The 25,488-nt window shown below is 43.9% G+C and overlaps 1 protein-coding gene across 1 annotated transcript in view; it reads left to right on the forward strand.

Moving 5' to 3' along the window:
* Positions 1 to 25,488, forward strand: part of LOC124556300 (gamma-tubulin complex component 3-like) — a 249,300-nt gene that overhangs the window by 175,678 nt on the left and 48,134 nt on the right. The window contains exon 9 of the mRNA XM_047130275.1: positions 9,863 to 10,216. Coding sequence (XP_046986231.1) covers positions 9,863 to 10,216 — 354 coding nt within the window. The remainder of the gene's footprint in view (positions 1 to 9,862; positions 10,217 to 25,488) is intronic.

Here is a 25,488-nt window from a genome sequence, read left to right on the forward strand (position 1 = left end):
TGTCGAAACTTCACTTGCGGAGCTTGATCTTTGTCTCTTGAATACCGGTGACCCCACACACCTCAGTGTGGCACATGGATCTTTTTAGCCATTAATCTTTACATTTGCAGCCCAGGTCTTTTCCCCTCAATTCACTGGAGAGACCTTGATGAGGTAAAGACAAGTGACTGTTTTCCGATTATCCTGTCAATCACTAAGCTTTTCTCGCCTGGGTGTTCACTCAGATGGGCTCTATACAGTACTAACAGGGATCCCTTTGTCTCTCCATTCATCCTCAGCAGACTATCATAGAGAAGTATCAATTGAGCTGTCCAGAGCACAACCACTGCCATTATATGATCAGTGGACTCAGTGATCCCCCATCTGAAGACAACACCTAGGTTGACTTCAGATATCGCTCTGGCCACTAGAGGTAACAGGCAGGCTCTCAAACATCCGCTGACAGAGCACTGCATTGCTTTTAAATATCTCCATGCCCAGGCCTGCCACTTAATCAAATGACAGGAACAATAATGCTGAGAATGGTATGTTACTACCATTGAACCGCACCCTTCCTTTGCAAGTTCGGGAAAATGTTAGACATCTCTACAGATACCAGTTAGGGCCTCCCAGAATAGTGTTGTGTGCACTGACCTAGATTATATTACCAAAAATTTGCTCTGAATTATGCTTGAGCCTCTGCATCTAAGAATTATCAACCTGCATTTCATGTCTCAAACTGTGGGCTGGAGTGAATTCACATACCTTTCACAACATGTCCCCTGGATTGATATAACACTCCATTCAGTGAGTGGGAATTCCTCAATGCCCTAACACTTTGCCACGACATGGGTCCAGGGCCAGACTGCATCCACAGCCAAATGCTCAAACACCTATTGATGAATTCCCAATGCCACGTCCTTGCCGTTTTCAACTGTATCTGGAGTGAGGGCATGTTTCCATCTCAATGGTGAGAAAGCATGATCCTCCAATACTGAAAACAGGTAAGCATCCCCTTGAGATGGGCTGCTGTCACCCAATTAACCTCACTAATGTTCTTTGCAACTTGCTAGTGTTAATGAGCTGGCACCCATGTTGGTACCTCAGATCTTAAGGGTTTTTTACTCTGCCTCAGGGTATTTTTCACCAAGTCTGACAACTTGGTCTGCCTGGAGACTGCTGTCTCATCAGATTTAGCTCAGTGTCAACACCTTATCACTGTCTTTTTCGATTTGGAAAAGGCTTGTGACACCACGTGGCATCATTATCTTATCAGGCCATACTTTCTAGATTCAGGTTGGTGCTTCCCACAGTACCTCCAATATACAAGAGAATCATGTCCCAAAGGGCTTTGTATTGATAGTGCCCTTTTCCAGCGGTTTTCAATGGTCTAAATGCAGCAGCTGGGTCTACAGTGTCACTCTCCATGTATGCTGATGATTTTTGCATTTACTGTTACACCTCCACTGTAAGTGTTGCTGAACTCCAACTGCAGGGTGCCATATGGAAAGTGCAGGCCTGTGCTCTCATCTGGGGCTTCTAGTTTTCAGCCACCAAGACATGTCTGCACTTCTGTCATCATCACAGGGCCCATCCAGACTCATAACTCTACATCAATGACCAATTAGTCAATGTAGTGGAGTCATATCGCTTTCTGACTCTGATCTTTGTTGCCCAGATGGTGTGATGTGGCTTCCCCCATCTTCTCCAGCTTAAGTGAATGTGCTAATCAAACCTTAATACCCTTTGCTGTTTCGGTAACACCATTTGGGGCACAGACCACTCGACACTTCGGTGGCTTTACAAAGCTGTGATCCATATCTGACATGTGGCTTGGTATTGCCTTCAGTACCGTGGATACTGGACCCAAAACACCACATAGGGGTTTGACTTGTGACAGATTCCTTTCAGACCAGCTCTGTTAACAGCCTGTTCAGAGGCAGAGGTCCCTCCTCTACAGATCAGGCACCATAAGTGCTCCTCAGCTATGTGATACATGTTTACTGCTCCCATGAACATCCAAATGCTCATATCCTCTTTCCTGATGGGGAAATCCACCTACCACTACAGTGGCCCAGGAGTGGGGTCACAATAGAGTTCACATACACAGTCTCTGCTCTGAACTTATACTTTCTCCCTCATTGTCATCTCTAATCAAGGAGCCCTTGCATATGCCCCTATGGTGTGTACACCATCCTTGGATCAGTCTCAACCTATCCTTTGGACTGAAAGAGTACCTTAACCCCATTGTTTTTCACCAGCAGTTTGTGGTTGTCCTTGATGCATTTCCAGGTTCAGAATTGGTATACACTGACAGCTCTACAGCTGGCAGATGAACCAGTTTTGCCTACATCCATACAATGTGGAATGAACAATGCTCCCTGCTACACAGATGTAGTGTATTCCCTCCAGGATTGGTGGCCGTGGTGTGATCCCTTAATCATGTTTGTTCTTGTACTGACAAGACATTTTTAATCAGCAGTGACACCATGAGTAGCCTTCAGGCTATCTTGCTCAGTGATCAGGCATAGCTCCTGTCCTTTCCACCTTTTTAATACTCCTTATTCTTTTACTTGTGTCATTGGTTTTCTGTCTTGTCATTGTTCTCTTCCTGAAGTTTTATGAACGTTTTCATGTCATTAGTTTTCTTGTGGTAATGGAGGGTGAGGAAACACTGGTCAGTTGCAGAAGGTATCTCTCTCGTCATATAACATGTCCTTGGGACCTCCAGCTGGTTTCTGTAGCTGACCGACCTTCATCCTCTTACCCCTCTCTCACTTCTACTTGCTTCTGTCTCTTGGTTTTATTGATTCTCTGTGAAAATCAGGTTCATCAAGATTTGTCTTCTGTGTCCCTTCTATCTGAGGACTCCTCCTGGATCGACACACAAAGGATAGAGGGACTGACTGCCTCATAGTTTGCTCCCTTTAACCACATCGTCCAGTTCAATCCAATCACTTGGACTAGGGTCAGGCTTAGTGAATGCCTTAGAATTGGCCTTCCTTGCAGTCTCAAATTAAATGTTCCACATATGAAACTTAACAGTTCTGCCATGTGAAATTCCACTTGTGTATGATACTTTGCAAGTCTACAGCCCAACCTTTGTACCAGTGCCAATGATTCAACTGGAGCCTAGCAGCAAGGCGCATCTGCTGACTGTGGTATTCAGTTGACAGTGCACAGAGATCACTGAAATACAATTAAACAGGGTCCAAAAGTGGTTTCAGTTTCTTCACCATTTGGTATAAATGACTACTTAAAGATAAAAGCAAAGCACTCTGCTGCTTACCAGAAATGTTGTTAGGAGAACACTGCAACCTAAAACAGTGGAGGTGGAATTCCCAGCTCTCCAATAACTCATAAAATGCAGCGAATGGAAAGAACAATTGTCATTAAACCTCCATGTTAGCTCTACTTTCTTGAATTTTCTCTTGTGGTCATTTTGTGAGATGTTCATGAGAGGAAGTAATGAGTTGCCAGATGCTCCCTAGAATGTACTGTCTCAGTTTTGGTGGTGAACCATTACATGTTGCAAAAAGCGTCTCTTGAAACATCTGCCATTAGAGTTAATTCAGCATCTTTGTAATGTATTTGCCCTAACTAAACAATCCCATGATGAAATGCACCACTCTTCATTGGATGTTGTCCATCTCCTCTATCACGATGACCTGGTAAGGGTTCCAGACTAATGGAAATTGCCCAGAAATTGAGGGAACAAGTGTTTTGTGAGCAGTGTTTTCCATGGATGAATTAAAGTTCCTTAAAATTATTCCTATGAATCTTTGTGCCTACTGATGCTCTTGTGTGTGAGATGGCAAACAGTAACATTGGTAAACAGTAACATGCCTATCACACTACCTAGGGGTGCTTTTGAAACTATCTTCACATCTGTCACTTGCATTTTGTCAAGAGTGATGTACTGTTTTGTCTACAAGGAAATCCTTAATGCAGTCGCAAATCCAATCTGATACTCAGTAGGCTTGTACTTTCTTTAAAATCAAAGGATACTGCAGGACTGTGTGAAATGACTATCTGAAATAAAGGAACGTGGCATCAGCCCAAGTGCCAATTAGTAGATCTCATGGAAGAACGGAGAAAACAGAGTTTCTCAAGATCTTTGTTTGTGGAATGCAGTTGATATTTATAGAGGAGATTTTCATTGTCCAAAAATTTTATAATACACTATGTAATCAAAAGTATCCGAACATCTGGCTGAAAATGACTTAAGTCTGTGGCACCCTCCATTGGAACTACTGGAATTCAATATGGTGTTGGCCCACCCTTAGTGTTGATGACACCTTCCACTTTCACAGGCATATGTTCAATGAGGTTCTGGAAGGTTTCTTGGGAATGGCAGCCCATTCTTCAAGGAGTGCTGCACTGAGAAAAGGCAATGATGTCAGTCAATGAAGCCTGGCATGAAGTCGGTGTTCTATATTATTCAGGTCAGGACTCCGTGCAGGCCAGTTCATTACAGGCACATGCTTTGTGAACAGGTGCTCGATTGTGCTGAAAGATGCAATTGCCATCCCCAAATTGCTCTTCAACAGTTGGAAGCAAGAAGGTGCTTAAAACATCAATGTTGACCTGTGCTGTGATAGTGCCACACAAAACAACAAGGGGTGCAAGACCCCTCCATGAAAAACATGACCAGACCATAACACCACCACCTCCCAATTTTGCTGTTGGGCTACACATGCTGGCAGATGATGATCACCGGGCATTTGCCATACCCACACCCTGCCATTTGATCGCCTCATTGTGTATCATGATTCGTGACTCCACACAACAGTTTTTTCACTGTTCAATCGTCCAATGTTTACGCTCATTGCGCCAAGCGAGACATCATTTGGCATTTACCGTCGTGATGTGTGGCTTATGAGCAGCCGCTCAACCATGAAGTCAAAGTTTTCTCACCTTCCTCCTGACTGTCATAGTACTTGCAGTGGATCCTGATGCAATTTGGATTTCCTGTGTGATAGTGTGGATAGCTGTCTGCCTATTACACATTACGACCCTCTTCAACTGTCGGCGATCTCTACTAGTCAAGAGACGATGTCGGCCTGTATGCTTTTGTGCTACATGTCCCTCCACATTTCCACTTCACTATCACATTGAAAACAGTGGGCCTAGGGATGTTTAGGAGTGTGGAAATCTTGTGTACAGACCTATGACACAAGTGGCACCCAATCACCTGACCATGTTCGAAGTCCACGAGTTCTGCAGAGCTCCCCATTCTGCTCTCTCATGATGTCTAATGACTACTAAGATCGCTGATATGGAGTACATGGCAGTAGGTGGCAGCACAATGCACTTAATATGAAAAGTGTATGTTCACTTTTGATCACATAGTGTATATGAGCATAAAACATGCTCCATAATTCTAAAACAGATTGATGTCAGTGACACAGGCATATAACTGTTTGCATCTGCCCTACAACTCTTCTTGAAAACGGAAATGAGCTGCAATAATTTTTTTGTCGCTAGGTACCCTTCATTGCTCCAGTGACCTACAATAACCTGCTGGTGGAAGGGAAGCAGTTTTCTTCATACAATGTCTGTAGAATCTTAGAGGTATCTCATCTCATCGATATGCTTTTTTGCTACCATTCATTTGTAGTTGCTTTTTTCATTGTGTGATTACTTCTCCATATCGGCCATTTTGAAGTTTGTTTGATAATTGAATTGATCTTCAGTGATGTAGCAATTTAGGAATATCGAATTCAACATTTCAGCGTTCTCTCTGTCATCTTCTGTTCCAGTACCAAGTGTGGTCCCTAGGTGATTGAATAAATAATTTTGATCCACTTACTGATTTGATATAAGACAAAAACTGTTTAGGGTTGTTAGTCACACCAGTTTGCTAAATTTTACTTTCAAAATAATTCAGTGCTCTCTTTGTGATCATTTTCTGCTTAGTTAAGCTTCTGTTTGACAGCTGGGTTTTGTCATTTTTAAATCCGTGATGCTCTCTATGGTTAAGTAGCAATTTTCTAATGTGGCTTTTAAACCATGGGAGACATTTCCCATCCCAGAAAACCTTGCTCTGTACATACTTCTCTATCTATTGAATGACACCTTTTAATTTTATCTGTTTGTGCTGCACGTCTTCATCCCCAACACTGAATATTCTATGTTGAGTATTCAGATACTCTGTAATTTATATTGGTTTCTTGTGCTAAATAAGAATATTTTCCTATGTTTTTTAATGGTTCTTATAACCCCTCAAGTCACTGATGCTATCACAGCCTTAGGATCATGCGTACCCTCTTCTTACGTTAACCAATTCAAAAATTTTGGGGCAGGCCTACAGTTTTATGGCCAAAAGCAGAAGTCAAGAAATTTACTTCCACTGTCATCATGGAATTGTTTACTCATCAAATTTAGATCTTTCACACTGCTCGAAATAAGAGATTTCATTCAACTGTGGATATGATGCTACAAATAGTGAGCTTAGTCTGCACCCTGCATGTGATGCTAGCTGCCTTCACAAATTCGACAACTACTGGAAATAACTGAGGATGGCCTCAGTGCAAGTGACGGGCAATACATTCGTCCTGGCATTAGCCATGATTTGCAACTGATTGCACACAGTTTGTTAAATAGCTGCCAGCACAGACTCCTCCACATCACTGACAAGACCTTCAGTCCGGCCGGAGTGGCCAAGTGGTTCTAGGCGCTACAGTCTGGAACCGAGCGACTGCTACGGTGATGTCCTTATTAGTTAGGTTTAAGTAGTTCTAAGTTCTTGGGGACTGATGACCTCAGAAGTTAAGTCCCATAGTGCTCAGAGCCATTTGAACCAAGACCTCCAGGCAAACTTATCCTGCTATTTTCCCAAGGGGTACCATCAACAATCTAATATTTGAACTCCCAATGAGTAGCACCACATTTCTTAAGATTTCTTCTTGTGGGGCACACTAAAGTATATTTCCAACTTTCACAAAACCGCTCTGTGTGATTCTCCTCCCCTTAGATGCAAAAAAGCAAACACAATTAAGAGTGTGCAATACGTTTTTTGTTACAGAATGACTGTGGCACACACATTTTATAGATTTATTACTCCAAGGAAAGATTTGATGATGATTTTTTTTTATTTTGTAGATATTTTATTTGCAGAAGATTAGAAGACATCTTGCAACACACCTAACAAATGCATCCCTGTATATATAGGGCTCTCAGAAAGACATGATACACAAACTTCCTTTCGGGAGTTTCTATCATCTAAACAGATATGTTCATTAACTTTGTGGTTTTTTAAAGTCCTCTAATATTCTGACACATAATGGTAAGATTGTTCTTACAAGTTTCTTTTGTATGTGACACTTAATTTATCTAGAGCTCTCTTGAAACATGGGCTATAGATGGGGTATTTAACTTAACGAAGGCTTATATCTCACACCTGTATTTTAGGAATTCAGGAGGGAGCATTTCACATAGACTCTTGAAGTAATTGTACTGGTAGATAAAAATTTGTGAGTAAAAATTCATCAGCAAAACAGTAAAAATGCCATATCAAATTTGGGTAAAATCCCAAGCTTTCGCTGACTGACTGCCATCATTGAAAGACTGCAATTTTACCCAAGTTTGACACAAGTATACCAAGAACTTTTTATTTGAGGACTCTCTTGTGAAATACTTATAGCCATACACTTAGTGTTATTTGTTGATTAATTGGTTAATCAATTTCATATCCCTCGGATCATTTGTACAGTTCATCAGAATGATGCGGAACACGTCATTTTACATTCACAATACACATTCATGTGTTAACGTAGCTACATGCTGACTATTTGCAGGTGGTGTTTTTCTTTCTTTCTTTCTTTCTTTTTTTAATATGGCTGTAAATATGTACATAATTATTACTTAATAATAATTTAATGACATGTGCAAAACATGTCAAATTACTGATTTCCATCTTCCCAAGATTTACAATGATTTGAAAAGCAAATGTGACTGAACTAAATTGTTTTAATTGCTCCAAAGTGTGTGTTTCCCAGTTCAAATTCTCACCAGTATAGACACCTAAAAATTTTTGGAGGTCCCACCATATTTATTACGTCCTCACTTTGTGCTATAATTCTAACTGATGTAGTAGAAGTTGTTCCAGTGACGTCCCATGGGGCACAGTGCTTAGGAGATATCAAAAACTCACATAGGCATAAGTGCAGTTAGTAAATAAAGCCTATCCATCAGGTGTCCCTACTGCACATATTCTGTGCATGTGTGAAAAGTTTCTCATCCCTGCTGGCAGACGTGAGGCCATGGCAGTATGGTCGCACATGCTGCAGCCTGGCTGCCTGATTGACTGCACATTACCTGTTTGTCCACTGCTGATAACTACTACCTGTGGGCAACCAGCTGCCCACAGGCAGCCATTCAAGCTGGAACAGCCTTGTATAGTACCTTTAGATGTCCAGAACTGAATATGTTGTCTCTTTTTTAAATTGATAGTGACACCATTTGCAGAAAACCACTCAATAATACTTTTAAAAACATTAATTTCCATTTCTTCTGTTCCTGTTTGTGTGTTTGGGTTGAATAAAATACTAGAATCATCCACAAAAAGAACTAATTCTGCTTGTTATATATCAGACGGAAGATTGTTCACACATAAGAAAAACAGTGGACCTAAGATTGAGCCTTGTGGAAGCCCATAGGTTATTTCTCTACAATCAGAAAATTTTCCACTGCATAAACTGGTTAAATTATTAAGTACAACTTCCAGCATTCTTGTGATTACATATGATACTAACTATTGGTTGGCTGCACAATCAGTTCCACAAAACCTCACTTTAACTAGGAGAATGTTATGATTCACATAGTCGAATGCCTTGGATAAATCATAGATAATTACCAACCAGTGCTGTTTTGTTGTTTCAAGCTTGTAAAATTTTGTGAGTGAATGTGTAAATTGTGTTCCCAGTGGAGAAAATCTTCTGAAATTCATACTGATTTACTGAGGTTATTAGTGTCACACAAGTGGGATACTCTAATAGAAAACATCACCTTCTCATAAAGTTTGGAAGATTCCTGTTGTGAAAAGGGTTGCTAGTTTTTGACATCTTTCCTGCTATCTTTCTTATAAGGGGTTGAACAATGACATACTTCATTTCTCTGAAAAAATACCTTGAATTAGTGATGATGGGTTATGATGATGATGATGATGATGATAGGGGAACGATGCCAGTAACCTGCACTGCCGTACTAGGCAAGGTCCTAGTGGAGGTGGTTTGCCATTGTGTTCCTTTGGATGTGTTGAAAGATATCCATTATTATATGGCAACAAATCTTCAGTAATCTGTTAGAAATGTCATGAAATCCAGATGAGCTTCAATTTTTGAGAGAATATATAATACTCTTAATTTCAGAATAGCTGGATGAGACATCAACATGACTGAATTTCATGAGAGTTGCTTTATCAACATACTGCTTTGATTTTTCTGTTGAAGTACTTACCCTATATTTCCTACTTCACTTATGAAATGATTGTTAAGCATACCTGCTGTGTGTGACCATTCACAGCCCTTCCATTAAAATCAATAGTCATGTTACTCGGATATAGGACTTCTTGTCCTCCCTCTCATTTCACTACATTCCATAAAGACTTAAGCCTGTTCTCAGAATTAAATGAGCTTAATGTCTTCTGAAGTTTTTTTGTAGTTACATACATGAATTGTTTGTAATCTTACCCTAAAAAGTAAAATAATCTTTTATGAAACAAGCAAATACAACATTAATTTCTCAACAGTATGAAAACATGAAATGATATCACAATTTTACTTAAGATGTAGAATGTAATGAAAGACAGTTCAAGCAATAAAAACCTGTAAAGGAATACCTCTTGCTAAAACTAGTAAATGATACTTTGGTTTCTGTACAGGTTCTTGCTATGAATATGTCAATGTACTTGATGCTGTTCAATGCTCTTTGGCGAGCTAAGAGAATGGAATTTGTATTAAGCCTGGCATTCAAACGACAGTTGACAGCTGCTAAGCAGATGAAATGTCTACCTGGAATGAAGCCTTTATTGCAGAGATTACATCTCTTAATTTCCGAAATGGTGCACTTCGTGCATCAAGTGCAGTACTACACCCTATTTGAGGTATTGGAATGCTCCTGGGAGGCATTTAACAAGGAAGTGCAGCAAGCAGAAGGCTTGGATGATGTTATTAGAGCACATAATGCATTCCTAGCAAAAGTTCAAGCAGGAGCTTTACTAGATGAAGGAACACAGGTAACATGTTTGAAAATGATTGTTGTAATGAACCATTCTTTGCTTCTCCATTATGAAAGCTACATAACATATTTATCTTATTATATGTTTACTTAGGGCATGTTATATTGTCAGCTATCAGGAAAACAACTTACCAAGTAGATAATTTTAAACATTTTGGAAAGGAATGTATTAGCATTATGAGAAACTTCTTTAAACTTAATTGCTTCAATCTCGCCATTAGTAAAAAAAAGTATTTTTTAATTCCAAATCACACACACATACATAGTACAGAACATGCACATTCAAACAAATAAGTCCCAGTTGACTGAACTACCTGAACAGTGCCCGTGGGTATGTAAATACCTACACAGACTCTGAATTATACTGATCTGACATGAAGCCATAAGTGACATGAAATGCTCCATTATCAGTCTGACTTTATAAATAGTACTTAACATTAAATCTGTACTAATATATAAAGACAGGTCATTGTTTAACTTTGTTACCAAAAATCTCGGAGATCTTGACTGATTTACTTCAGATTTTTACATGATGCTCTAATAAACATTTGTGGCAACTCTGTCATATTATGTACTAACAAACATAGATCTACAGATGCAATGGGTATGAAAAGGAATTGTTTATTTTCTAAGGCAGGCAGGCAGGCTTCATCAGCAGCAGTTACAAGAACTTACTTGATTTCACTTCATATCTGAATGCTGTACATTTTAAAATACACCTTATCATTAATATTTCATGAATCCTGCCATGTGGGCGAATTGTGATTTATTACTCTCGTAACATACACTTACAAATCATGTGATTATGGTACAGGAGACACATAAAAAATTTCAAACTAAAATCTAATATTAATTTTTAAAACTATATTTAATTTATGTAGCAGTATCTATATTTTCTTATTTTCCAGCATAGGTAAATATGTTTCTTGATAATGGACAATTTTTTTTCACAGTATAACGCCAATTTGCGATTGGATTCTGCTCAAATTATCAGTTCATCTTCCATGAACTCTTCTAATGAGTAGTAACATTTGTGCATAAGAATTTCATGTAACTTCTTTTTCAGTATCCCTAGTTCCATGTTTAGAATGTTTTTGCCTTTAAGTTTGTTGTAGACTTTCATCCTCATATATTGTGCGGTCTGAGCATATAATTTCAATCTATGGGCGGGAAGCATAAAATTATCTTTATTCCTTGTACTGTATGGATGATCAAATTGGTTTATAGTGAACAATTCCAGTTTGTTGTGTATTTGTATTTATTTATTTATCGTGTGGATCACATATTGTACAAAGTACACATGATATAGGACAAGTCATTTTTCTTAACAAATATGTAGTTTGGAGAAAAAAAAAATAGGCAATGGACTGCCATTTAAAAAATGTACACAAAATTGTTCATTGATGAATATAGTAACTTCACATACAGAGAATACAAACAATTTACATTTCGACGGTTCAATCCCGTCTCCAGCCATCCTGATTTAGATTTTCCGTGATTTTCCCTCAATCGCTTCAGGCAAATGCCGGGATGGTTCCTTTGAAAGGGCACGGCCGATTTCCTTCCCCATCCCTCCCTCACCCGAGCTTGCGCTCCGTCTCTAATGACCTCGTTGTAGACGGGACGTTAAACACTAATCTCCTCCTCCTCCAATTTACATGGGGAACTAAGAAACATGTAGGCAATGTAGTGCTACTTTAAATTTACACAAATAATCACTGATATTACAGAATAGTGAAAATGTCAACTGGAAACACAACAGAAGGACAATGTCATTTAAAAACTACATTAAACATGAAATTAACATTGATATTTCACAGACAATTAAGTTTTAATACTAATAGAATGTGTACTTGTACATTAAAAAAGCGAGTTAAAAAATTTTGGGAAGTGAAACTGAAACATAGTTGTATATAGTAGAAATTAGGTTATTATTTTGCCTACAGAATGTTTTACTTTAATCACAGTATTTTACAAAGGAACTTTATAATTTTTCATTCCCAGGAATTCTTGTACTGAATAGAAACAGTGCTTTGTCAGAAATGCCCTTAGTTTATTTTTAAATATTGGATCTGGAGCAGTTTTTATTTGTTCTGGAATTTTATTGTGTAATACGACACCCAGATGTGTTATATATTTTTGGTATGATGATGTCCTTGAGAACATTTGATGGATATTAGATTGCCCTCTGGTATAATGAGCGTGTATATCATTGTTTTGGATTAATTTGCCTGTTTTTGAGAGGTATTCCCTCGTGAATAGGATTGTTTCTTGAATGAATAGGGATGGGATGCTTAGAACATTAAGTTTTATAAATTGACATTTACAGGATTCCAGCTTTTTGAGGCCACGGATTATCCTCAGAGCTCTTTTTTGTAGTTTAAATATATTTGTGCTGTGAGTTGAATTTCCCCAAAAGATGATTCCATAGCGGAGCAATGAGTGGAACTGCGCATGGTATGCTTGCATTAGTGTGGATTTACTTGTAGTAGATTTTAGTATTCTTAGTCCATAGCACAATGATGAGAGTTTCTTTGATAAGTTGTTTATAAGTGTGTCCCATTTTAAATTTTGTTGGACCCATAGACCCAAAAATTTTGTTGCATTTACATTTTCAATTTTATCATTATTTAACTTTACTTGGATAGTTTTTTGATTGGATGTGGGAATTAGATGGAAGTTGATACATACAGTTTTCCCACTATTAACAATTAGGCAATTTTTGTTAAACCACTCAAAGTTTTTTCATAGAGTTGTCAGATATTGTCTGAATGGATTCAGGGCTAGATCCAGTCAACACTATGCTTGTATCATCAGCAAACAGGATAGTTTTTTGTGAGCTCATACGTTCAACAAGATCATCTATGTAAATGAGGAAAAGTAGTGGCCCTAGAACAGAACCCTGGGGAACACCATATCTTATTGTTCTTTCCTCCGAGAGGAAAACTGTGTTATTTATTTTATTCTGTACATTAATATCGTATTGAAGTGATACCTTCTGTCTGCGGTTTTGTAGGTAAGAGCATAGCCAATTGTGAGCCACACCTGTTACTCCTCTTCTTTCCAATTTAGCAAGCAGTATTTTATGATCTAGTACGTCAAAGGCTTTAGAGAGATCTAAGAATATACCTGCAGCTATATTATGTTGGTCAATTGATTTCAGTATGTGGTCGAACAGTTCAAAAATTGCTGTCTGGGTGGATAAAGATTTACTAAAACCATGTTGTTGAATGCTGATTGGTGTGTGGTTTTTATGAAATTTATAAGCCTGTCATAAAACAGTTTTTCCAGGATTTTTGAAAAGATGCTTAATATGGATAATGGTCTATAATTGGATACTAAATCAGGGGAACCTTTCTTTAGTAATGGTGAGACTTTAGCTATTTTGAGAGCATCTGGAAAAATGCCAGTTTTTAATTATTGGTTGTAGATGGTTGATAATGGCTTTACTATATGGGGAGCACACACCTTTAATATGAGGTCAGGTACTTCATCATAGCCACTAGAGATTTTATTGGGTAACAATTTTATTATGTTCCTAATTTCATCAGGGTTTGTTTCATAAACAAACATTGTAGCATTAGTGCTGTTTGACGTATTGGTGGAATTGAAGAACGATACCTTGCAGTTTGCCTGAATGAGATCTTCTTCTAGTGAGGTGAAATATTCATCGAACTTGTTTACAACTGTGTATGGATCTGTGACCTTAGAGTCGTTAAGTGTTAGAGTAATGTTTTCCTTTTTAGGTGTTGAACTACAAGTTTCTTTTTTAATAACTTTCCACATAGTTTTCATTTTGTTTGAAGAGTTTCTTATGAAATTGTCATTCCATAAAAGTTTTGCCTGCCTAATCACTCTAAGATAAGTTTTTTTTGTAGGCTTTACAATAGTCAGAAAATTCTTCAGTGACTATGTATTTTTTGGAGCAATATTGGCGAAATCTGTTTCTCTCACTAGAAATTTTGATTCCTTTTGTTACTCACGACTTTCTATTTTGATTGCTTGAAGTATCATTAGCTCATATATGTATAGGGAGGGGACAGCCAAAATGTTTAGTTTCTGTAATAATGGGCGACATGATTCTCTTTGCTGTGCAGTGCACATATTTCTGATATTTTCTTCTGGAGCTTCAGTACACGAGATATATTATTTGAGCTCTTTATAATGTGGGAAGAGGACAAAAATGTACCTTTTTATTTAAATTATACACAATAAAACAACTTAGCTTTTGAAAGGCTAAATTATTACAGTGCTAATATTAATTATATTTAATACACCATTGTCAGGAGGAAGAGGAGCAGCCCAACACAAAGGTCTTCAGTTCAGTCTTGAACACCATCATGTTAACCACAATACAGCTAATATGCTGTAGCAGGTTGCAGAATGCATATCTGCCCATGTGTCTGACTCCCTTCACTGTTAATATTAACCACATGTAGTGTTGTTATATTTTTGTTTTCAATTATTTTCAAGAAAATAGAAATACTGGTAATGATAATAGCAATTAATTACTCTGTGTAGATTGTGAAATGCTTCTTGAAGTATCAAGTTTTTTTGAAAACTGTCTCTGCAGGATGTTCTAGAATTAACAACAGGTATGAATATCATCACATGTTCCAGTATTCCAGTAATCTGCAAATATTACTACCCTCTCCCAACCTCCCCTCCCTCCAGCCCTCCTAAAATAGTGTATCTCATAAGTGAATGTAAATATTCATAATAAAATAGGGTCTTTATTTTTAAATCAGCTGTAGCAGTAATTACACACATTGTAGATGTGGCTGAACTGGGATGCTTCATTAAATCTAGAGTCTGGGTTTTCCAGTTGAGGTTATGAGCTGTCTGTAGTTACAAAAACATAAAATTATCTTTGTCTTAGAATTCTTCAACCTAGAAATAGTACGCTGAAATAATGAAATATAAGAGAAGTACTGAGTTGTATGTAGTGAGACTAGTCAAAATTTTATGATAAACGATTTGCCATGAACAACTGGCTAATATTTCCAAATATGCTCTTATGAGAAAAAAGCACACCTCAGAGGAATTATTTCACTGGAATGGAAATTAGTAGAGGTGGTGTGCATGTACAGATAAACAAACGATCATATCCTCGTAAAAACTGTCTGATTTATTCAAGAGAAAGAACTTCACAAATTCAGCACATGAGTAACATGCTGGTTCACCTCTGGCCCTTATGCATGTGATTACTCAGCTTGTCATTGACTGATAAAGTTGTTGGATGCACTCTTGATTGATATTGTGCCAATATCTCTCCAATTCGCATTTTAGATCGTCAAAATACCTAGCTGGTTGGGGGACCCTGCCCATAATGCTCCAGATGTCCTCAGTAGGGAAGAGATCAGTGATCTTGCTGGCCAAGGTAAGGTTTGGCAAGCATGAAGACAAGCAGTAGAAACTCTTGTCATGTGTAGGTGGGCATTATTTTTCTGGAATTTAAGCCCAGGATGGCTTGTCATGGAGGGCAACAAAATGGGGTGTAGAATATCATTGACCTACCACTGTGCTGTAGCAATGTCTCAGGTGACTACCAAAGGGGTCCTAATGTGAAAAGAAGTTGCACCTCAGACCATTATTCCTGGTTGTTGGGTCATATGGCAGGTGACAGTCATGTTAGTATCCCATCACTGTCTGGGGCATCTCCAGGCACGTTTTACACGTCTTCACTGGTAATTGGGTGGAATCTCATTAACTGGAGTAGAATTGTCTTCAGTGATGAGTCCAACTTCACATTAAGCTCTGATGACTAGTGAAGACATGTCTGGAGACAACCTGGACTGTGGTGGGATACCAACCTGACTATCATGCGCCATACAGCCTGACAACCAGGAGTGATGGTCTGGGATGCCATTTCTTTTCATAGCAGGACACCTTTGGTTCTAATCCATGGCACCCTTACAGCACAGTGGTATTCTGGTGATATTCTATGCCCTTCATGGCAAGCCACCCTGGGCTTACATTTCAGCAAGATAATTCCCATCTGCATAGTATGAAAGTTTCTACTGCTGGTCTCAATGCTTGCCAAATCTTACCTTGGCCAGCAATATCATCAGATCTCTTCTCAATTGAGAACATTTGGACCATTATGGGTAGGGCCCATGATTTTGATGATCTGATGTGCCAGTTGGACAGATGTTAATGGTATATTCCTCAAGAGGACCTCCAACAATTCTATTACTCAATGACAAGCTGAGTAACTATTTGCATAATGGTCAGAGTTGAATCAATGTGTTAGTGTTTTGCTCAGTTTGCAAAGCTATAGCTTGAATAAATCATCCAATTTTTTCTGAAATTAAGTTCATTTGTTTGTCTGTGCATGTACATTACATCTACATATTTCTGCCCATTCACATAATTACTTTGAGGTGCACTGTTTTTGCTTTTTTTGAAAGCTCCTTATTGGAGCAAAATGTTTCTGTGTACCAAGTGATTAAGAAAGAAAGATGAAACCGACTTCAGTTGAGACAAACTATAAAGGATAGAACCAAATTGCAGATGTCACTGGATATAGGAAAGTTCAAAGTTTTGACACAGCTGCACTGTTGTTTGTTGTTAGCAATATGGTGACTATACCAGAGGAGAAATCATATTGTGTGTTGGAATTTGCATGAAGACAAGATGCTGTTTACGTGCAGTGTACATTCCTCCATTGATTCTGCAAGAAGCCACCTACCTCCACACGAGCAGATTCATGGCTGGAATACAAAATTCTTGGAAGTTGGTGGCATATGCAAAGAAAATAGTGCTGGTTGGCCACCTAAATCTGATGCAAATTTTGAGCATATCAAAGACGCATTTACATGGAATCCTCAGAAGCTCAAAAGATGGGCAGGCAAGGAACTTCAGCTTCCTCAAACAGTGGTGTGGCATGTTCTAAAACAATACCTGTATATTAAGCCTTACAAACTGCAGTTGCTGCAGTAATTGTGTCCCGGAGATCATAACAGAAGATACAAATTTTACATTTCATTTCTCCAGGATATAGGAAAGGACACTTTTTCTGAACGGCACATCTTTCTGGATGAATTGCCCTTTCATCTATCAGGTTAAGTAAACCCCCATAATGTGAGAATTAGGGTACTGCTTCTCTCTTGCTGCTGAGGAGACTGCTGGGAAACTGATCAAAAAAACTTGATAGCAACTTCAGCATCTGTAAGAAGTGCTGTGTGTGAAGTCTGCAATAATTTTTATGGTTGCATTCTGGTGAAAGATCTATCATAAAATTCTAGGAAGTTCTAGTCATCTGTAAAGTTGATCAGAGGATCCAAACCCTCCATCTTTTTCCATCTTTTGTGAATCTGCCTGGTGTTGAAGCTGAAGCTGGTATATAGAAAGCAGAAATGTTAAAAACACGATTTAAAATGCACCTATGCATGCAGATATTATTGAACCAATACTCGATCTCTGCACATACTCATAAATTAAGCACATTTAGTATTGGAAAAAGAATTAAGACTTCACAAGGCAAACAAAGGCTCCAGTCACGATGTATTTCCAGTTAGATTTCACATGGAATACACTGCATAATTAGCTCCTTTCCTAAATGATATTTATTGGTAATCTCCTTTGCAACAAATAGACCTACCTGACTGGCAAACAGCACAGATCACCTATTTATAAAAAATAATTGGATACACAGAATTAGTTTTTGATGCAGCTGTATGGTAGTCTTTCTGAACAAGCCTGTTCATCTCTGAATAATGAATGCAACTTACCCATTTGAACCTGCTTACTATATTCATGTCTTTATCCACCTCAGCAGTTTTTACATCACACACTTCCCTCAATTAACAAACTACCGAGTGAGGTGGCACAGTGGTTAGCACACTGGATTCACATTCAGGGGGACAACAGTTCAGTCCTGCATCTGACCATCCTGATTTAGGTTTTCTGTGATTTCCCTGAATCATTCCAGGCTAATGCCAGGGTGGTTCCTTTGAAAGGGCATGGCAGACTTCCTTCCCCATCCTTCCCTAATCCAATGAGACCGATGACCTCACTGTTTGGTCTCCTCCCCCAACAACAACCCAACCCAACCCAACCCAATTAACAAACTGATTGTTCTCTTATGCCACCAGATATGTCATATCAACCAGTTCCATCCCCCCCCCCCAAGTTGTATCATAAACTTCTCCTCTCCTCAATTCAATTCAGTACCTCCTCATATGTCTTTTTAAGTACCCATCTGATCTTGAGTATTCTCCTATAGAACCACATTTTAAAATCTTCTTTTCTCTTGTTGTCTGAACTGCTTATCATCCACATTTCACATCCATATAAGAAGACAATTCAGACAAATACATCCAAAAAAGTCGTCCTGGTCCTGAGCTTTGTATTACATGTTAATCTATCCTTCTTTGTCAGAAATGCTTTTCTTGGTATCAAGTCTTCACTACTTTGGCCATCAACAATATTTGGCTGCCAAAATAGCTAAACTCATCCACTACTTTCAGTGATGCCTTTCCTAATCCAATTCACTCAGAATCACCCAATTTAATTTGACTACATTCCACTGCCTTTGTTTCACTTTCATTGATATTCATCTTGTAATATCTTTCGAAGACATTATCCATTTTGTTCATCTGCTCTTTTGGTCCATTGTCATCTGTGGCAAACTATAATGTAATAGTAGTATTTATCAAGGAGTACTTATCAATTAGAAATGACAACAAACTGAGATGTACTGCTGGGATCCTAATAGTGTGTTACAGCCCATATCAAAGTTTTTGAGGTGCTTAGTAATTTTAATTGGAAATCATTGGTAGAAAGTACATTATTCTGGCAAGATTGTGTTAGGTAAATTTAGAGTGCTTATGTTTAAGGAATATCACACAACCATTCTACTCCCCCCATCAAATATGAAAATAACAGCCATTTCCCCTATGCCCAATACACAAAAATTACTAATATCTGTATAAAGTATTCCTTTCCTTTCCTTTACTTTACTATACTTTACTTTACTATACTTCACTTTACTATACTTTACTATACTATACTTTACTATACTATACTTTACTTTACTATACTTTACTTTACTTTACTTTCCTTTACTATACTTTACTTTACTTTACTTTACTTTCCTATACTTTACTTTCCTATACTTTACTTTCCTATACTTTACTTTACTTTACTTTACTTTACTTTCCTATACTTTACTTTCCTATACTTTACTTTACTTTACTTTACTTTACTTTACTTTTTCTTTTCTATTTTCGATTCCCTCTCCTGCCTTTCCACCACCCCCGTTCTCCCCCTGCCAAACCCTGTCCAACCCAGCCCCATACTACCCCACCCACCCCCATAGGCCAGTCCTAACCCCACCCACCACCCCCCACCCGTAGCCCAGTCCTAACCCCACCCCCCACCCGTAGCCCAGTCCTAACCCCACCCCCCACCCGTAGCCCAGTCCTAACCCCACCCCCCACCCGTAGCCCAGTCCTAACCCCACCCCCCACCCGTAGCCCAGTCCTAACCCCACCCCCCACCCGTAGCCCAGTCCTAACCCCACCCCCCACCCGTAGCCCAGTCCTAACCCCACCCCCACCGGTAGCCCAGTCCTAACACCACCCCCCAACCGTGGCAAGGTCGTAACCCCACCCCCCCCACCCGTGGCTCAGTCGTAACCCCACCCCCCCCCCCCCCCACCCGTGGCCCAGTCGTAACCCCACCCCCCCCACCCCCCAACCGTGGCCCAGTCGTAACCCCACCCCCCAGCCCCCACTCACATGAGCATGGGTGATGTTGGTGTTCAAGGATTTTACATCCACAATGGGACAAGAACAGTGGAAAGGCAGTGAAGAGAGTGAGTGGTGTCTTGAGTGCCGGGACTTAGTTGTGTGAGGAGGGAGATGGATCAGGTATTAGGTCACGGGTTGAACTTGGGGCCTTGAGGAGCTGCTGAAGGTCCTGTTGGTCTTCAGGGATGGGATCATGGCCGTAAGGTTTGTACACAGAGATATCAGAAAGTAGGTGGAGACTCTCAACAACATAGTCAATACTACTAATGACCGAACCTCTGTCTGTGGGAAGGACAAGGTACAGATAGGTCTTCAGGATGTTGATAACTGTGTGTTCCATAGGAGTGATGTTGGACTCATGGGGGTGGGATTTAGGAATGGAAGATGAGGCTAAGTTAAAAATCAGTTCATATCAAATGCACATACAATGAACACTACCTCTGTAATCTGTTCCATGTCAAAAAGTCTCTTCCTTATAGCCTCACCCATGGATCACACATCTGCAGCTATGCTATGCATCAGTTAGGCTGCAGTTACTGTGCAGCATTCTATGTGAGCATACCAGGTAACTGTCCACCAAAAACTCAACTGTCCACTTGTCAACATGCTGTGCACCACATCAATGAATTTAACAGCTGCTTCACTATGCAAACCTTTTGAGTACTCCCTCTTGGCACTAGTTTCTCTGAACTATGCAGGTGGGAACTGTCTCTCCAGTACGTCATGGCCTCTTGCGACTCCCTGGTCTAAATCTCAGCAAACATGTTTCCCACTGCCTCACCTCCCAGCACCGAAGTTCCTTCTCCCCTGTCCACACCAATACTTCCTATCCAAAACTGCCTTCTCCCACCACTTTTCCTCCCCCACCCCCAACTCTAGGAATTCATTGCCCCCCTCCACCTTCCCCCCCTCCGCCTTCCCCCCCCTCCGCCTTCCCCCCCCTCCGCCTTCCCCCCCTCCGCCTTCCCCCCCTCCGCCTTCCCCCCCTCCGCCTTCCCCCCCTCCGCCTTCCCCCCCCCTCCGCCTTCCCCCCCCTCCGCCTTCCCCCCCCCTCAGCCTTCCCCCCCCTCCGCCTTCCCCCCCTCCGCCTTCCCCCCCTCCGCCTTCCCCCCCTCCGCCTTCCCCCCCCCTCCGCCTTCCCCCCCCCTCCGCCTTCCCCCCCCCCTCCGCCTTCCCCCCCCTCCGCCTTCCCCCCCCCCCTCCGCCTTACCCCCCCCCCCCTCCGCCTTCCCCCCCCTCCGCCTTCCCCCCCCCCTCCGCCTTCCCCCCCCGCCTCCGCCTTCCCCCCCCCCCCCCCTCCGCCTTCCACCCCCCCCCTCCGCCTTCCACCCCCCCTCCGCCTTCCACCCCCCCCTCCGCCTTCCACCCCCCCCCTCCGCCTTCCACCCCCCCCTCCGCCTTCCACCCCCCCCTCCGCCTTCCACCCCCCCCCCCTCCGCCTTCCACCTCCCCCCCTCCGCCTTCCACCTCCCCCCCTCCGCCTTCCACCCCCCCCTCCGCCTTCCACCCCCCCCCTCCGCCTTCCACCCCCCCTCCGCCTTCCACCCCCCCTCCGCCTTCCACCCCCCCCCCCTCCGCCTTCCACCCCCCCTCCGCCTTCCACCCCCCCTCCGCCTTCCACCCCCCCTCCGCCTTCCACCCCCCCCTCCGCCTTCCACCCCCCCCCATCCGCCTTCCACCCCCCCCATCCGCCTTCCACCCCCCCCTCCGCCTTCCACCCCCCCCCCTCCGCCTTCCACCCCCCCCCCTCCGCCTTCCCCCCCTCCGCCTTCCCCCCTTCCGCCTTCCCCCCCCCTCCGCCTTCCCCCCCCCCCCCCTCCGCCTTCCACCTCCCCCCCTCCGCCTTCCACCTCCCCCCCTCCGCCTTCCACCCCCCCCTCCGCCTTCCACCCCCCCCCTCCGCCTTCCACCCCCCCCTCCGCCTTCCACCCCCCCCTCCGCCTTCCACCCCCCCCCCTCCGCCTTCCACCCCCCCTCCGCCTTCCACCCCCCCTCCGCCTTCCACCCCCCCCTCCGCCTTCCACCCCCCCTCCGCCTTCCACCCCCCCCCCCCCCTCCGCCTTCCACCCCCCCCCCCCCTCCGCCTTCCACCCCCCCCCTCCGCCTTCCACCCCCCCCCTCCGCCTTCCACCCCCCCCCCGCCTACCACCCCCCCCCTCCGCCTTCCACCCCCCCCCCCCCCCTCCGCCTTCCACCCCCCCCCTCCGCCTTCCACCCCCCCCCCTCCGCCTTCCACCCCCCCCCCTCCGCCTTCCACCCCCCCTCCGCCTTCCACCCCCCCTCCGCCTTCCACCCCCCCCTCCGCCTTCCACCCCCCCTCCGCCTTCCACCCCCCCTCCGCCTTCCACCCCCCCCTCCGCCTTCCACCCCCCCCCCTCCGCCTTCCACCCCCCCCCCCTCCGCCTTCCACCCCCCCCCCCTCCGCCTTCCACCCCCCCCCCCCCCCTCCGCCTTCCACCCCCCCCCCCCCTCCGCCTTCCACCCCCCCCCCCCCGCCTACCACCCCCCCCCCTCCGCCTTCCACCCCCCCCCCCTCCGCCTTCCACCCCCCCCCCCCCCTCCGCCTTCCACCCCCCCCCCCCCCTCCGCCTTCCACCCCCCCCCCCTCCGCCTTCCACCCCCCCCCTCCGCCTTCCACCCCCCCCCCCCCTCCGCCTTCCACACGCCCCCCCTCCGCCTTCCACCCCCCCCCTCCGCCTTCCACCCCCCCCCCCCTCCGCCTTCCACCCCCCCCCCCTCCGCCTTCCACCCCCCCTCCGCCTTCCACCCCCCCTCCGCCTTCCACCCCCCCCCTCCGCCTTCCACCCCCCCCCCCCTCCGCCTTCCCCCCCCCTCCGCCTTCCCCCCCCCCCCTCCGCCTTCCCCCCCCCCTCCGCCTTCCCCCCCCCCCCTCCGCCTTCCCCCCCCCCCCTCCGCCTTCCCCCCCCCTCCACCTTCCCCCCCCCCCCTCCGCCTTCCCCCCCCCCTCCGCCTTCCCCCCCCCCCCTCCGCCTTCCCCCCCCCCTCCGCCTTCCCCCCCCCCTCCGCCTTCCCCCCCCCTCCGCCTTCCCCCCCCCTCCGCCTTCCCCCCCCCTCCGCCTTCCCCCCCCTCCGCCTTCCCCCCCCCTCCGCCTTCCCCCCCCCCCCTCCGCCTTCCCCCCCCCCCCCCTCCGCCTTCCCCCCCCCCCTCCGCCTTCCCCCCCCCCCCCCTCCGCCTTCCCCCCCCCCCCCCCCTCCGCCTTCCCCCCCCCCTCCGCCTTCCCCCCCCCCCTCCGCCTTCCCCCCCCCCTCCGCCTTCCCCCCCTCCGCCTTCCCCCCCCCTCCGCCTTCCCCCCCCTCCGCCTTCCCCCCCCCTCCGCCTTCCCCCCCCCTCCGCCTTCCCCCCCCCCCTCCGCCTTCCCCCCCCTCCGCCTTCCCCCCCCCTCCGCCTTCCCCCCCCCTCCGCCTTCCCCCCCTCCGCCTTCCCCCCCACCGCAAGTGTGGTCGAGTGCAGCGCCCACTCCCCTATAAGAGACAGGTGATGCTGGCACAGCTTCTGTTTCCATGTCTAAGTCCAACCCCAGTGAAGAAGGCCATAGCGAAAATGGCTGCAATGGAGGTGGCAGTGGCGAAGGTATCGGCTGCAACAGAATGGGAACCAGAGTCTCATCTTGGCACCCACAGCAGAGGGGATAGTCCTGAAGGCATCAGTAGTGGCAGCAGAGAAGACAAGGGCACTGGCCAAGATGTAGGAGACAGCTGAGCAGGAGGAGTAGTTGAGGTTAGTGGAGGATCTCCTGGTGCACATCTGCCCACATGAGGTCATAGCTGGTCAAAATGTCATGACGCCCACCCCTCAGCAGTGCATATGATGCAGAGGCATTGGCTGTGATGACTCTCAATGATTGCCGGAACCCATTTTGGTCAGCGACCAAAACAGCGAACCCAAACAGCTGTGCCATGCCAGAAGCATTGTGGTGTCAGTGTCAGCAGATGTCCTCACCAGTAAAGAACCACTTCCAGTGACACATCAGAACATACTTTCTCATTTCATTCAGTGGATCTGGCCACATTGACAAAAAACCATGGGGAGCTGCATAATGTGGGCAGGCTGCAACAACTTGCACCATTTGCTCATCAACGCCTGATCAGAAAACATTTCCTGCTAGCTAATGTTTTTGTACATGACATGCTGCAGTTGCAGTGGTGCACATGTAATAAACTCACACCAAAGGCTGGATGGAAGTATGAGGTCTGCTCAAAAAATTCTGGAGCATTCCTAATTTTGCACCAATGGTGTGTTGGAGTGAAATGCAGCTGGCATCTGTGCACACATCTGTGTTTAATGTGTAACTGCCAGAAGGTCCAATGTTGTATGTCTGTTAGTTATTGTTCAGTGCCACATTAAGGAGAACATTGTGTCACACAGTTAATGAATTTCGAGATGGCAGAGCTAGAGGAGTAACATGTCTGCATTAAATTTTGCATGAAACTCAAGAAGTGTAAGCATTGTCCACAACTAGAAATGTTAATGAATGAACCACTTGACAGAGGCTCACCAAATGGTGCAGGAAGCTTACAGTGAAGAGTGCTTAACCCATATTCAGTGTTACAACTGGTTCACATGGTTTAAAAATGGCTGGACAGAAGTTAAAGATGATCCTCATCCAGGACGCCCTTCAACAATACCAATGACGCTCTTGAGGGAATGTCAATGAAATTGTGTGTACCACTCAGTCTGTCAGAGAGATTACAGAAGAAAGCAACATTTCAGTTGGATCATGTCCATTTCAGTTGGATCGTGTCCATTTCAGTTGGATCGTGTCCATTTCAGTTGGATCATGTCCATTTCAGTTGGATCATGTCCATTTCAGTTGGATCATGTCATGAAATCCTGCTACAATATCTTGGAATGCATCATGTTGCCTCCAAGCTCATCCCACGCCTCATGAGGGCAATCTGTGAAGAGCTGTCGGATTTTACAAATGAGAACAAGATTTTCCTTGAGACAATCATAACTGGTGTTGAGACATCAGCCTATGGTTATGTTGTTGAGACAAACATTAAATCTTCACTATGGGTCAGTAAAGGTTCTTCAAGACCGAAGAAAGCTCATCAGGTAGGGTCAAATATTAAAGCTATGCTGATATTTTTCCTTGATTTTGAAGGATTAGTTCACCTTGAATTCATGACACAGGGTCAATTGGTGGTAGTATCAGGACTCACTGCAATGCCTGTGAGAAAGTATGAGAAGGAAGTGGCCTTAAATGTGATGAGACAAATAATGGCTCTCGCATTACAATAATGCACCCATACATTCATTGCTGTTGGTGCATGACTGTTGCACAAACAACAAAATCACTGTGCTACCTCATCCTCCATACTCTCCAGACCTGTCCCCTGTGGACTTGTTTCATTCACTTAGTTGAAAACCCCATTGGAAAGATGAAGATTTGTAACGATAGACAAGATAAAAGAAAATTCTCACACAACGCTTTGCCTGATCCAGCAAGACATATACCAAGACTGCTTCCAGAAGTGTTGAGCATTGGGAGTG

The sequence above is a fragment of the Schistocerca americana genome, chromosome X (assembly GCF_021461395.2).
Source record: "Schistocerca americana isolate TAMUIC-IGC-003095 chromosome X, iqSchAmer2.1, whole genome shotgun sequence".
Lineage (NCBI taxonomy): Eukaryota > Metazoa > Arthropoda > Insecta > Orthoptera > Acrididae > Schistocerca > Schistocerca americana.